The 15,635-nt window shown below is 35.4% G+C and overlaps 1 protein-coding gene across 1 annotated transcript in view; it reads right to left on the bottom strand.

Annotated features, from left to right (window-relative positions):
- Positions 1-2,963: 2,963 nt before the first annotated feature.
- The window catches only part of LOC100376011 (armadillo repeat-containing protein 2-like), a 33,556-nt gene continuing 20,884 nt past the window's right edge, over positions 2,964-15,635 (bottom strand). The window contains exons 7-17 of the mRNA XM_006815913.3: positions 15,330-15,514; positions 14,450-14,552; positions 12,297-12,469; positions 11,229-11,425; positions 9,732-9,972; positions 9,303-9,477; positions 8,436-8,558; positions 7,607-7,720; positions 7,135-7,267; positions 6,487-6,647; positions 2,964-5,381 (exon numbers count right to left, since the gene is read on the bottom strand). Of these exons, the coding sequence (XP_006815976.1) occupies positions 5,185-5,381; positions 6,487-6,647; positions 7,135-7,267; positions 7,607-7,720; positions 8,436-8,558; positions 9,303-9,477; positions 9,732-9,972; positions 11,229-11,425; positions 12,297-12,469; positions 14,450-14,552; positions 15,330-15,514 (1,802 nt within the window). The 3' untranslated portion in view covers positions 2,964-5,184. The remainder of the gene's footprint in view (positions 5,382-6,486; positions 6,648-7,134; positions 7,268-7,606; positions 7,721-8,435; positions 8,559-9,302; positions 9,478-9,731; positions 9,973-11,228; positions 11,426-12,296; positions 12,470-14,449; positions 14,553-15,329; positions 15,515-15,635) is intronic.

Here is a 15,635-nt window from a genome sequence, read left to right on the forward strand (position 1 = left end):
TATCACACGTCTACAGAAAACACAACAAGACAGAATGGTATTCTACAGGAAATTCGATTAGTATACCGAACCCTATAACACACAATCCACACAAAGTGCAAAGTATTGCTATGAAAACAACTAACTGCAATTTACATCAAAGGCACGAAGGTCACGTGACCTGGCTGTCAAATACATAATGGTTGAGCCACGCAAATGACATACATTTCCATTATTGCTTGACGTAATATTTGAAGACATTTCCTGTCCGATTGGCGCCAGATTAATGGTACATATTCGTTTACTCGAATGACTCATCTCAACACGTTATTGTAACCACTTTTGGAAATATTAATAACATAATAAGTATGCATATTGTAATCACCTTGCTGGCGAATTGCAATTATATACCAATGTTAATCGCCATGGTAACGCTATTTAAGGCAACACACTGTTTATTTTTTGCATTTGTGGTGATGACTGCCACATTGGTTGGTATGTACTGGAAAAGGTTTACTCGTTATTATCACGGAATAAGAGTTTAGTTCTCTGTAAGCCCCACGCGACGCATCCAACGCATGCACAGTACATTGGGGTTGCGGCCTCGCCTTTTATCTCGGTCGGATTTTACATTTTTGGAGTATGAGGGCGTTATCTGCCTTAAATCCAAATGCCCAAACATTCTATAGATGTGTATTTTGATAAATTATCACACTTTGAAAGCATTTAGGGAGGCATGTCAACAATTCTGCACGAAATATATATTTTCAACTTGGAAGTTGTAAAGTTCTTTACGCAATGCGTGAATGCAGGAAATGTTTACGTGCACACGAGAGTTGAATTTTTCGGTCAATGTTTTTCCCAATTTGCACACTAAAATTGTGGCAGGTGGACTTGATACGCGAGATCTGCATAACTGGCCAGCTATTCATGATCTAACTCGAAACATTGTACAAGTCAATTTATTTAGATAGTTCATTGGCAGTGTGTCTTTGACATCGCACGTTTGGGGAAATTCTCTGCTCCTGAAGACATTTAGTGAGGCCTGGTAAAGGGGTCATATCCGTATTTGCAAATGAACTTGCTATAAAAGTCACGAAACGCTCATTACGCAGTACACGTTTACGTTGACTTTTCAAAATTCATGTGTATTATTTTTTTCCACTCAATTTACATACTGAAATTGTGACAGGTAGACCTTATACACAAGCTCTCTATAAATAATCAGCTTATGAATATTCATGATCTAATTCAATTCATTATATACTAGTAGGCCAATGAACAACATCGTTTTTGTATATAGTTTATTGGCAGCATGTCTCTCACATCACAGTGTCCTGGCATCTACTCAGCCACGGTTCTTATAACCGTGACTCAACACAGTAGAACATGGTTAGTCAGGCCTGATGGTTAGTGGTTCGTCTTGGCACAAGGGATAAGGTACGAGTCTACTGCAATGGAGCATTCTGATTGGTCGAAAATCGCTAGGGTGGGTTTTAATTACTGGTACCGCGCTGCATAAACTATTAAGGTGGTAGTCAGAAGTATCAGACACGTGTGGCTCGGAAAAACTCAATAAATAATTGTCCATGACATGACTCCATCCCTGAGACGATTGCGATCGTCGCATATTAATATAACATTTCTAAAAAAAGTGATGGTGGAATGCAGTATTCATACCCGAGTGAAATGATGCGGCTCCGAATCAGGTTGCATGGATTAGTGTCTGTATCATTGAACCTTGGAGTAGATGGATCGATTAAGGCGGAAGTACTAACCATGGCAGCCAAAGAAAGGCTGAAATGCATTTGAAAACAACACAGGTGTATATGTTATTTTCTGAGAGCATGTGACCAATTAAATTGAGCTATAATTACAACCGTGCCTTTGTGGCCTTATTACATTAATATTATAATGATTGACGGTCATGTGTTCAGGGATCGATTGTCAATATGGCTGTCTGATTACCATAAGGATTACAACAATATTCAAGTCACGTACCATAGTATGGATTCTATAAATCAAAATAATGTAGATAAGTAAGTGTTAAGGAGCTTGATACACTTGTACTTGTAATCCTCAATTTATTCTATCTTATACTTATTGAACGATAAGTGTAAATTATACCAGACTGGCGCCCTCTTGCAATATTCTTGCGAGAAACTAATTATAAGCATAATGCCCACTACAGGGTTGACCATTAGAAATGTCGGTGAGGAGAATGGATGTAAATGATTCAGCAGCAAATACTGCGAGATCGCAGCTTATTTTGTGGTTTTCCCCCTCTCAGTTCTACTCGGAAAAAATAATGAATGGTATTAGTAATAATAGTATAGTGATTTTTTGCGTGACCCTTGACATCGGCCGTCTCTGCACTCTGTTTTCATTGTCAGTTGTATCAGCGAGCAGACGGATGGTCAATTGTGTTTTTTTCATAACCCTTTGTTAACTATTCCCTACAACGAAGCTCTAGACAATATCAGCACCAGCTTGTCATCTTCCACACTATTGCATTATAGACCGGATCTCGTCGCACGCTCCAATGAGTTTTAAAATATTCTAAATACTCTATATTATGGTAGACCACAGACCTGAAATGTTACCAATGCAAAAACGGGTAAAGTCACAACTTCCGATCGTTGGGATTTACTTTGAATGGAAAAGCAACCCAGCCGGCAGAATAGTAATACATATATAGCACACTGTGTTGCTAACAAAGTAGCAATATTCGTGGCAAATGTCATGAACTCAGCCTTGATCGAATAAATGTTCGTTAATTGGTATCACATCACTGTGCCCTCTTTGTTATAGAAGTTATAGAAAGCGCCAGTGAGAGATTCAGTTATCGGAATTCAATGTCAATAATCTCACCACTAGGCGGCGCAATTGCATTTTTTTATTTGAGTGAAGATTTCTCGATACTCGTGTTGACATTCAGATGAGGCAAACAAGGGGTGACATGCAGTGAATAAAATAAACAAACATTTGAGGTTCTTTTTTTTATTTTGAAAGCTTGTAAAACAATACAGCAAAGTCTGATAAACAATTCACACTGCAGACACAATATAAGCTGAAACTAGACAAATATTACAATAAAAGTTTAAATAAACCTGCATCCTGCACTGTCTCCAAAAATAGATTCTATATGAGCTAACTTGTAATGAGAGCTGTTTATCTCATTAATGACTTCTTGGTAGACATTGCAGGCCTTAGTGTTATCAAATTATTGAGGTTCACATATATATTGGAAGGAATAAAAAAGGACGGCATTATACTGCAAATGGTGAGTTTATGTGAAGATAAAGACATGCAATAAGCTATTTACTGCCAACTATTGATTGTATATTTAAATGTTATACAAAATGCAACGCTTCAAACAATAATGAGTCCATATTGTAGATGGATGTCAGAATAATTTGTGGATCAACAGCCAATAATGTATTTTTATATCAAGCAAGCAACCTTCAGTTAATTTAATTTAAGTACTTTGAAGTTCTGTTGTCATAGTGACACCTTAAGATGCAGTGTAACAAAAGGGAGGGAAACTGTTTTACATTTATACATAAACCTCAACAATGAGTCAACAAATCCATCTATATTAGAGAAATAAAATATAAAGAATACTTGTAGGAATTTTCCAGACATCCTACTTCAAATTAACTACACATCTCAGAGGCACTACAATTTATGTACAAAAATATACACACCTGGACCAATGTGGTGCCATTAATAACATTATTAGGGTTAATTGGATTTTAGCATATTGCAATACATATATAATAGAATTGGAACAATATAAAATTTACATTAAAGCTAGAAAGCAAGACCAGCTTGACAAAATAATGGATGGAATGGGAATTCATGCATACCTTACTAGAATTAACAAATACACAGTGTACCGGTAATAACCACAGCACTAAACACTTGTAGAATCTGCTGTTTTCTAACATTGTAAAAGTATTTTAAATATTTTAAAGAGAAGAATTGGTAGAAAGATGAATTCTTTTATACTGATAAATATTGAGATTAGTAATTTTGTTTGAACTACAGTAAAAGAAGATAATTCATTTCCAGTTGACAGAAAGTTACTTATTAAAAAAAATGATTCTCATTAAAGATATAAACTTGACTAATTTAGTTTGAATAATGTGGTAAGAAAGATATAATCCACTTACAGAACATCAGTGGAAACACAATACCACAAGATTACACATTGACTGGATTAACTGACCAGTTGGAAATAATAAGAAGCCAGACTGGGTCAACTGACTCGCCAATTAATAAAACTCAAGAAGAAGAAAATTATATGAATTTGAGTTTCTGAATTAATTTTAGTTCAAAGAATATAATTACTAGCTGGTTTATTTAAGTACATAAATTCTTGTAAAAACTAAGACTGCTGAGAATAAAGTTCAGAATTCTATAAAAGTGGACGTCTGACTGATTCTATTTGCAAGGTGAGTCACAATTATTATAGATTGTAAATGATTTACTGGCCTAGTCAAGGTTGTAAGTAGCAAGGTAAAGAGTCTCAAGACAAGTAGGCAATATATCAAGGTATACCGCAAGCAATTTACTGTTGTCACTCGGTACGAGAATTGAGTTTAATTAATACAATATGTTATACAGCACTTTCAAAGTACCAGTATAACAACATTTCAGCTTCCTGCCCAACATTTTTTCCCTTCACAGGGGAACTCTAGATGAACCACCCACAATAAATTTATGATAAAGATTTGTGATCTTACACACTATGCTTTATTTTAGCATGTTGTAAGTACCGGTACATGTAATAAAGAGAAAAAAACAGCCACTATACCAGTGGACGTCTGCTACACTCCTGGACTTTAGCAAGTAACAACAAATCCAGGGGAATATTCAAATTCATTGTATTAAAAACACTACTTCCAATGAATCAAGCAAATGGAATGAAGATAAGCACATCAAGGACCCTGGACCCAGTTAAAGTTCACAAGACTGAATTTTTAGGACTAATATTAAGGTATATTTATACAGCTCATCACAGAAGACACACTGTACTAGCCTCATATCTTATAAAAGCATTTTCAGTCTCAAAACATCTTTTTATTTTATATAAAAAGGGCAGTTTAACAACCACAACACGCTAAAAGTATTTATGCGCCAGTTTAAGAAGGACGGCATGTGCTTTTTAGCAGGGAATATTTTACATTGATGACTGCTAATCTATTTTTGTCTTTCATTTACATATCGTTCATCATCAGGTTGCTCAAGAGGCACAAGATCGGTGTGATGTTTTTCAACTCTATTCAATAACTGATGTGCCACTGGACAGAAATCCCTTTCCCACACGGATTTCAAGAAATCTTTTGTTTCTTCATCAAGATCAGCATTACTAGGAACATCAATTGCAGTTTCTTCATCTGGAAAGAAAGCCATAGCATATCCGTTATGCATATGTATTAGGTCTTATAATAGCCATACTAATAACAAGTAAATCTAAGTAAAGTGGTTGGTTAGATCGTCACAGTCTTTGTGCAGTGAGTGTCTGAATTTTGGGTAAGCAAAAATGTCGCATGGGACCCATATTGAAACATAAATCAATGGAATTGTGAGATTAAAAGAATGTTTGCAACATCACTGTAAATCACTTAAGGGGGAACCGATACTATAAATAGGGGCAAGATGGCCACCGCAATTAGTATGCTAATCCGAATCAAGCCGCTCACATCGTGGCGGGAGCTCCGGAAAATGTGACATTTACGATGTTTAAAGATCAAGCTGTGATTCCAAATTCATTTCTACGGGGGCATGAATATGTACGCTAGCGATTACACTCATCTCGTTGGGCTTTTGATGAATAAATGTTGTTGTTTTTGGTCAAAACGTGCCGCGACAAGTAAGAATCCTGATTTTAAAATGGCAGCTAATGTATGCAAAATGCTTGTCAATCACAGTTTGAGTTAGCGAGTGAGTAATTACCCATGAGCATGTGGTGCAATCCATGGGATTGAGTGGTTCCCCTTTAATTATCACTGTTTTAATGATTTTATGGCATTCGTGAAAACAAAATTTTGCGAAAGTCATCTGACATAACCTGTCGTAGGACCCCCAGAGGTATTTTCACTGCTACGAAATTTGTGAAAATAGTTTCTCTTGTGAAATTAAGGTAGAAGCCTACTCATAATTATTGACAAAATTGGTCATAAATCCACTAAAATAAAACCATCAATTTCTCGAAAATAAGGCTTTAATAATAACTTTTTTTAAGTCAATATCCTTATATTGCCTTGGAGTACAGTTTGTTGCAAAATTCAGTTTTTTTTTTAATTTATGAGTAGGCTTCTACCTTAAAGCAGTTTACAGTAATGTACAGTTTTTGGTTGACTCCATCCAAGTTCTCTACAACATAGAACTCATGATAAGCAGAAGTAATACTTTGGCTGATCCATCATGACTAATCTTACTGAAATGTTGACTTGAATGTATTATATGATGCATATAGGATAGAAGTGCAATGTCTCTTACCGAGATATTCTTCTAACAGTTCTATCAGTTGATTTGTTTCCTGTTCACCAAATGCTAAAGACGATGTTGTAATCTTTTCGCTATAGTTCCACAATGTCATGCACACCATACCAGCTAACTGCCAATCATTGCGACCAAAATCACGAAGTACATCAATTAATCTGCAAAGAACCAACATCATCTTAGTACAAACATAAAACATGTCACATTCTTGTTTGATGTGACCAGTCTAAACAAATCATATCTGAATATTTCACTGGGGTCATTAAAACAGGCATATTCAATAGCAAGGATGGTAGGTGCGCACATCTCGACGGCATTTCATAAGATCAAATCAGGTTGTTTTAATTCTGACACTATCAATATTGAGGATAAGATAAATGTTTCACTAGCGTTGCAAAGTGACTATTCAACACCAGTCCTAACATTAGATCACATCATTAAAGACTGAAAAGAAAATCAGTACTGTAACACCTTTCTGATAAATTCTGCTCTCTAGTGGCGAAGTGCTTTCTTGACATACATCAGCAAAAGAAAGGCTGTTCACTACTGTGGGCGTTAGGCGTAATCTATAAAGTTGTCAAAGTGAATGCTGTTGCCTTCATATTATTAATTACACAAAAGCACTTGATGTATTTATTGACTTACTTTTTAATTCCTCGTTCATCTTTAAGTTTTGGTCTTCTTTTTTCATCAATCATCAAGTTAATAAGCACACCGCATGCAATGTAGACAACTTCACGATTACCGGCATCCAGCAATGTAACCATCATTTCATCAACTATAGACAATAGAACACTGTAATCAGTCTACAAGGCTCATAATCCATTACACAATAAATTATATTGCACTTCTAATAGGGCAAATACAGCAATTGGGCAGTGATGATGTGACTTTTGAATTTCTCGGGTTCCACAATAATACTCGTTTTGTTAGATTACAAACTAACATTGAATTACATTTTCAAAGTTTGTTGTTTGGTGCAATAGTCTCCGCTGTCTACCTTTTCCCATGATTCATTGCATGTACCATGATAAAAGCATTGCAAAATGGCACACTGTCATATTCAAGATACTGAGAATTGTTGTAGGTTATTACGTTTATTATCAGAATTGTTTACCTTTCTTCTCTGAGATAAATTCTCTGACTGGTAGATTACGCGATAGATTTCCAAACACTCTTGATGCTTCTATCATTCCATCCATGTTATCTGTCATCAATATTTTTACCAACACTAGTAAAATAGAAAATTAATTATTGATTAATGATGTCACCCCCCTCTGATGATGGATAAAAAAATCAACAGATAATGGACACTAATTCAACATACCCTGTTGGCAAGGGTAGTTTTAGCATTTCATACTCAAAGCACAATCTAACATTATTGGACCTCGTGACATGATGTAATCACAAGTCTATACTGTTAAGATTGCAAAGAAGAACTGATGTACAAAAATATGATGTTATAAATCACTTTCTAAACAACTTGTATAATAGCATCATTACAAACCTTTAGAGCACTTCACAGAATTTAAACAAGAGAATATACCCAGCGATTGTTTTTTTAAACGAGACTTGTTCACATGTGTTCTGAGAAACAGAGCTAGATTGCTTTGTAAACATTCCTTATCAGTGAGGTAAACCTGTGTTAGGTGCATACATCAAAGCAGTTTACACTTACTACAGAGTTCACACAGCCTTATTCACCTACCATTACATTGCCATTGTTTTAACCCTGAGACCTTGCTCACATGTGTCTCATCTCTGGGTTGAGGCCAGCCCCAGTCAAGACTGGGTTAACATGTTTTCCACCAGTGGGTTAAAATAAACTCACAACTACATGTTGTGAAAACCACACTAGACCACAATGATGGGAAAAACCAGCATGATGTGGTTTTTATAACAAATGAACAAAATATCCATCAGTTAGTGGATAATATGTTACTCACATTCTGATATCTCTATCTGTCTTTCTGAGATTGTAGTTGTCTTTTTACCATAGTATGATAAATTATTGATCGTTGCTACTGTATTCAATACCAACTCTTCACACTGTAACACATCTTTATATTCTGTAAGCAAGAAAAATGACTCTGTTAAAGTGCGAATAACACACTCTTTTTATGCGCATATATATTTGGTCCAATAACCCTTATCTGGTTAAGCCAATAAAAAATTACATGCCCCTTCCCGATCTTCATTTTAGAAGTCACATATGTTTATTTCATCAGAAAAAAAAATGAAAATACAAGTAATTAAATATATAAAATAAAAAATCTGATGAGGACTGTGAAAATAGTTCTACTGAACTAGTCTAGTCCACAGCCCAGTCTGCTCTGCTCTTCAAAAAATGAATGAGACAAATCAGAGGCAGACGAGCTTGTATTGGAAAATAAAATGATAATATTTCTGTGGTGGCTCTCCCATGCATTGCGGCTTTGTAATATTGGACTCCCATGATCCCATGGAAAGAACCAAAATCGGTTACTGTAAAACCATTTATTTTCACTGACATTTAATTTTACTATTTTGATGCTTTTAGCAATTTCACTGGGTTTTAAGTTCACAAATTGGCAGAGAAACATCAAGCTCTATTTTTATTTTACATGTTCACATGGATTTAATTTAGCAAATTTTACTTATTGGTGAAAATAGTAAAAAGCCTGCAATAAATGCATTTACAGTTTAGCTTATAAAGGTGGTGAAAGAAATTCAAAGCACTAATTTTACTTATTGGTGAAAATAGTAAAAAGCCTGCAATAAATGCATTTACAGTTTAGCTTATAAAGGTGGTGAAAGAAATTCAAAGCACTAACCTAATATTTGTAAAAGTAGATCAACACACTGAACATCAGATGATATCACTGGGCCTATGTCTTGGTTAATTGATAAATTAGCTATGACACGAACCAGTTTAATCAATACATCTTCCACTTTATTTGAAGATTTGTTTTGGTCTTTCTTGGACGGAGATAATTTCTCTTGCAGTTCCTGAAAAAACCAAACATATAGGTAATTTTTATGAGTAAAACTGGATGTCTAATAGCACTGTATCAAACTTTTGCTGAACATCTAATGTGTGTAAAAATGCATGAAGTAGCTGAGCTCAGTCCACCTATGTGGTAAGTTGAGCTCTTTCATATTTTTTAAAAACTATCCACATCTAATCATATTTGGACAGTTATGAAGATAGCAATATGTAAACCTTTTTACTTAAAAAATATGAGATAAACAAAAAGACTCACCTTAACATCTAACTTAAAGTAAGTTTTAAAAACTCCCAGAAGTATTTTCATACTGTTTTCTGTGTTATATAGACTTGTTCGAGCTTCATCATTTTTAGACGTGAGATTACCAAGTACAAAACATACCCTGACAACAAGATCACTCTTGCGCTGATGTAGATGTAATAACTTGAGAAATGATTTGAAGCAGGTTGGGTATCTTGACAACGTGCTACAACAATCATTGTTTAGTGTTAACTTACTGTAAAACAAAATAATATTAAAATTACTGTATATAGATGACAGACACCCAGAATTATTATGAAATTTATAATCATTCCTATGTACAAGTGCCGGAGTACAGTGACACTTTTACAGAGACGTAAAGAATTGTTTTAAGGTTGATTCCAGTTGAGAGTTAAGCAAAAACCCTGTTGAAAAGTTTATACATAATATAACTCGCCTAACATCACACAATACTAATAATTTCTATTATAACTGAAGAAATTAAAATTACATTTAGTGTGTTGAACGGAAACTCTACAGCTGTGGTGGGACTTTAGACTGGCCTAGTTTTATTGTTTAATATGACAATTCTTAAAGAACGAGTTTGTAGAATCTCTCTAAAATTTTCACAACTGGTCTGTTCTGTCCCGCCCTCCATAGTTGTCACTATGTTTTTGAGGTGATAAATAAGCTGAGAAATAATCTGTTCTACGCAACCATAACGCACACATGATCTGACATGTAGATTAATAGCAATGAATGACTAGTCAGGATCATTTTGCATCAAACCAAAATTTAAAAAAAAAAAAAGATTATAAAATTGCCACGGCTGGCCCAATCTGGACACTTGAATGAGACAATAATTGACGAACACAAATAAGTTTGTGGACATGAAAAAAACATTGCAAGACAATCTCAGTTTCAACCTTCTTCATTTGTGCTGCCCTTCTCCTATCTTTTTTGTGTGCAATGCTGTCTGGAAGTACCTTTATGAATTTATTTATTTATTATGGTACTCCTTCTACATAATGATCAATGATTTTGTTTCTTTGGCAGTCCAATTGACTTTTCTCACACCCGTTGTTGTGATTGTGGTAAAGATTTGTGACCTTATTTTGCATATTTACTTCATGTTACCAGTAGTTGCGATTATGTAATTTGGCACTTGTTCATACTGTAGTTAGGACGGCCTACCTTGGGAATTGAAATTAGAGTCAGCCCTGGCACTCCTTTCCAGGTGGGCCTAAATATTTAGGTTTGTGTTCATACACAAAATTCAGTCACGCCTAAAATTTGGGTAAGCCTGGCTTATATTCTAATGTGAATCCACCTTTTTTTCTCTTTTTTAAACTGATAATACAACAAACTAGATAAAATAAATCTGTTTTAATAAATAGCAAAGAAAAAACCTGACTGACTGATAAAACTTAATTACATTTGTTATCAGTTTTACAATAAGCATTGTGTTTGTACCACCATAAAAGTGATTATAACAACAGGAAATGAACTCACCTTAGTATCCTTGAAACATTAAGCATTAAATCACTATCACTTGGATAACACTCCATGACTTTACACAGTTCTTGTATAACAAAACTTGTAATAAACCTGTGTCTATTAGCACCTAGGTCAGCTAAATTACGAAATGTTGCAGTTACTTGCAGTAACAGATTAGATTTCTGATTACTGGATTTCTCTCCTTCACATTTCTAAAATCAAACAAAATAAATAATATTATTCACAATGTAATAATTTAAAAATGAAAAAACAAGTCAATATCTAGATTTAAGGTTTTTGAAGCAAAATCTACAGTCTAGAATCTATGTGGCGTCCAATTACTTCACTATAATGCCAGTTGGTAATAATACCTTGTTTATTTGATGAATAAAAATGCTGTTATTATTATGAACTGGGATATTGTACGACTATAGGCAATTTCTGAATTATTGACAGACGTGGAGTAATTCTATGTACACATACAAAGCCTAGATATAAATGGGTGTAGCTAGTAATGGGGGTAGGTGGGGTGGGATGGGTTGGTGTTGGTGGTAGAATACAAATATGAAAAGTCAAAAAAACAAAAGACATGAATCTTTGGAAGAAATTACAGAGTAATTTTAAACATTTTTTAAAAAGATAGTGGAGTGTTGGTGGGTACAAAAGGGGCAGCTAGAAGACTTATATACAGCCAAGAAACAGATTACCAGTTAACTGAAGAAGAGAAAAAATATTACGCTATAGCCAAGGATAACTTGCACGTTTGTTTTTCTTGATTAGGCAGAATAGCATGCAAATTTTCCGAGGCTGAGGGCTCTTTAATTTCAGGGGATTTTTTACGCTGCAATGAATGAGCAGTGTACTGTGACACTGCACGTTTGGAAATTTCAAAATCTGTCCTACATTCCGGTTTGTTGACCTCAGGTCACACAATATGTGCAAGCGCACAAATGCTATCAATTCAGGAATGGGGAATTCATCAGGATCCACATTTAAATTGATATTAGCAATATTGTTTGATATGTTATAACCTAACATTTGATACCATAGACTGAGTTAATTTACACAAAAGTTTGTACTTACTGCAGTGTTAATAGATATTAATAACTTTGCGAGAGCTTCTACACATCCACATTCTGATAGTTCTTTCAATAATGATGTATTACCAGTTAAAAATTTCAATGCACCTACACAATATACTAAGGCTTCACATGCTGTTTGAGGATCTGTGTTATGAATAATCTCCAATACCAAATCTGTCAAATATAATGAGAACAGTCTTCATTATTTCAATACATCATACCAGTACAGTTTAAGTTGAAGCTCAGGTTGAAGTTCAGAGTCAGCACCCAAACTTCGTTTTGAGCTTCTGCTGTAAACAATTTCCCAAGCTCAAGTTGAAGCTCAAGTTGAAGCTCAGGGTGGAGCTCAGAGTCAGCACCCAAACTTCGTTTTGATTTTCTGCTGTAAACAATTTCCCAAGCTCAAGTTGAAGCTCAGGGTGGAGCTCAGAGTGGAGCTCAGAGTCAGCACCCAAACTTCGTTTTGAGCTTCTGCTGTAAACAATTTCCCAAGCTCAAGTTGAAGCTCAAGTTGAAGCTCAGGGTGGAGCTCAGAGTCAGCACCCAAACTTCGTTTTGAGCTTCTGCTGAAAACAATTTCCCAAGCTCAAGTTGAAGCTCAAGTTGGAGCTCAGAGTGGAGCTCACAGTCAGCACCCAAACTTCGTTTTGAGCTTCTGCTGTAAATAATTTCCCAAGCTCAAGTTGAAGCTCAGGGTGGAGCTCACAGTCAGCACCCAAACTTCGTTTTGAGCTTCTGCTGTAAACAATTTCCCAAGCTCAAGTTGAAGCTCAAGTTGAAGCTCAGGGTGGAGCTCAGAGTCAGCACCCAAACTTCGTTTTGAGCTTCTGCTGAAAACAATTTCCCAAGCTCAAGTTGAAGCTCAAGTTGGAGCTCAGAGTGGAGCTCACAGTCAGCACCCAAACTTCGTTTTGAGCTTCTGCTGTAAACAATTTCCCAAGCTCAAGTTGAAGCTCAGAGTGGAGCTCAGAGTCAGCACCCAAACTTCGTTTTGAGCTTCTGCTGTAAACAATTTCCCAAGCTCAAGTTGAAGCTCAAGTTGAAGCTCAGGGTGGAGCTCAGAGTCAGCACCCAAACTTCGTTTTGAGCTTCTGCTGTAAACAATTTCCCAAGCTCAAGTTGAAGCTCAAGTTGGAGCTCAGGGTGGAGCTCAGAGTCAGCACCCAAACTTCGTTTTGAGCTTCTGCTGTAAACAATTTCCCAAGCTCAAGTTGAAGCTCAGGGTGGAGCTCACAGTCAGCACCCAAACTTCGTTTTGAGCTTCTGCTGTAAACAATTTCCCAAGCTCAAGTTGAAGCTCAAGTTGGAGCTCAGGGTGGAGCTCAGAGTCAGCACCCAAACTTCGTTTTGAGCTTCTGCTGTAAACAATTTCCCAAGCTCAAGTTGAAGCTCAAGATGGAGCTCAGGGTGGAGCTCAGGGTGGAGCTCACAGTCAGCACCCAAACTTCGTTTTGAGTTTCTGCTGTAAACAATTTCCCAAGCTCAAGTTGGAGCTCAGGGTGGAGCTCACAGTCAGCACCCAAACTTCGTTTTGAGCTTCTGCTGTAAACAATTTCCCAAGCTCAAGTTGGAGCTCAGGGTGGAGCTCACAGTCAGCACCCAAACTTCGTTTTGAGCTTCTGCTGTAAACAATTTCCCAAGCTCAAGTTGAAGCTCAGGGTGGAGCTCAAGTTGGAGCTCAGGTTGACTCTGAGCAAGCTTAGGTTGAAGCTCCAGATTGCCATTACATCCTGAATAGGTACATTATCACATGTAAGATAGAGGTTAAGTATTTATTAAATGACAAGACAGGTTGTTGCTATTACTAAAAGTACACCCCACTTATTGACATGTACAGATATCACTAATTTATTTCTAATGCTGCTTTGTAATTATAATAATAATAATAACTTTATTGTATTTTTAGAAATACACAATTTTATAGCAGTATATAGCAATAAAAACAAACATAAACAATGAAATAAAAATAAAAAAACGTGGATAAGATTATTGTATGAAATGGTGTACAGACTAAATGCAATGCCATATTAAAGAATTCTTGCATGCATAGGTATTGTTGTGCAAGTAACAATGATCTCATTCACAATTGTAAAGATAATTTGGTTCATAGTACATCATGGATTAGTGCAAATTATTTCAGTATAAATAACTTACCTAAGATATTATGTTGCATAAATAATGTATCATTTGTCTCCTCTCTACTAACTTTGAATACCAATTTGCAAACATTTGTTAAATTATTACCAGTAACTTTGAACTAAAAGATGAAAAACAAATCAACATCAGAACTGTGAAAATGAAAACTTTATTACACATTTTTGGTATATTAATAAGAAAATATTACAGTTACTAAACTATATAGTCTGTTTGTCCATAACTGGTCTGGAGGACATATACATATAATTCAAAAAGCAGATAATTTAGAACAAAAGCTGTCTATACACAAATACGCACCCAATAAATCAAGTTTACATACACCCACACAATATTTACATTAATGTATACAGTAACAGTGCATGGACTGAATTAAACTTATGAACTTTTCAAAACAAATGACTGCGATAATGAATTTAAACAAATCAGGCACTCATTCATGGCATGAATGAGAGTATGACTACATTCTACTTGATGCTTCTGATCTAGTGGGTGAAAAAACTATCAGTTGCAGTAAACTTGCAAATAAGACCAAACAAAAAATATCCTAACCCGCTTGCACCTGCCAGATTACTTTTTTAGATTTGCATCAAAAAATCACCTGGCCATTGCTGACACTGAGAAATTCTCGCAAACTGCAAGACGTTGGACCAAGAATGTCTGTGCATTTTTCCAACCACATCCATAACCATTGAATGTCTGCTTCAATTTTTTATTTGAAGTTTCGGTGTTTTGTACATTGTTTAAAGAACAAGCAAGATGAGTATAAACTTTTTGGCAAAAAAAAATCTTCATTCAAATGGACAGACAGTACAGTGTCTATACTAACAACGATTGGCATCCAGACATTTACAAGAATGACACAGAAGTATATACTTACAGCTAGTATGAGTCTTGCTAATTTTAACATTAATTTGGGATTATCTATATCTAATAGTCTATAGATAGGCTTCAATACAGATGATCTCCTTTTGGAGGTTCTTCCTAACATATTAGCAGATTCTAATGTACTGTACAGTAAATCACATGAATTACACAGCTTGGCAATCTCCTCAACACTGGCAGCTGAAATAAAAACACAAGACAAATTTACAAATAAATTCTAGCAATTACTCGATTTGAATAAAATTCGAAGAAAAATGAAAAATAAAACATTGTTCCATTGCTCTAATCTTGATTGTTACTG

This window comes from Saccoglossus kowalevskii, chromosome 11 (genome assembly GCF_978046115.1).
Source record: "Saccoglossus kowalevskii chromosome 11, keSacKowa6.1, whole genome shotgun sequence".
NCBI classification, from domain to species: domain Eukaryota; kingdom Metazoa; phylum Hemichordata; class Enteropneusta; family Harrimaniidae; genus Saccoglossus; species Saccoglossus kowalevskii.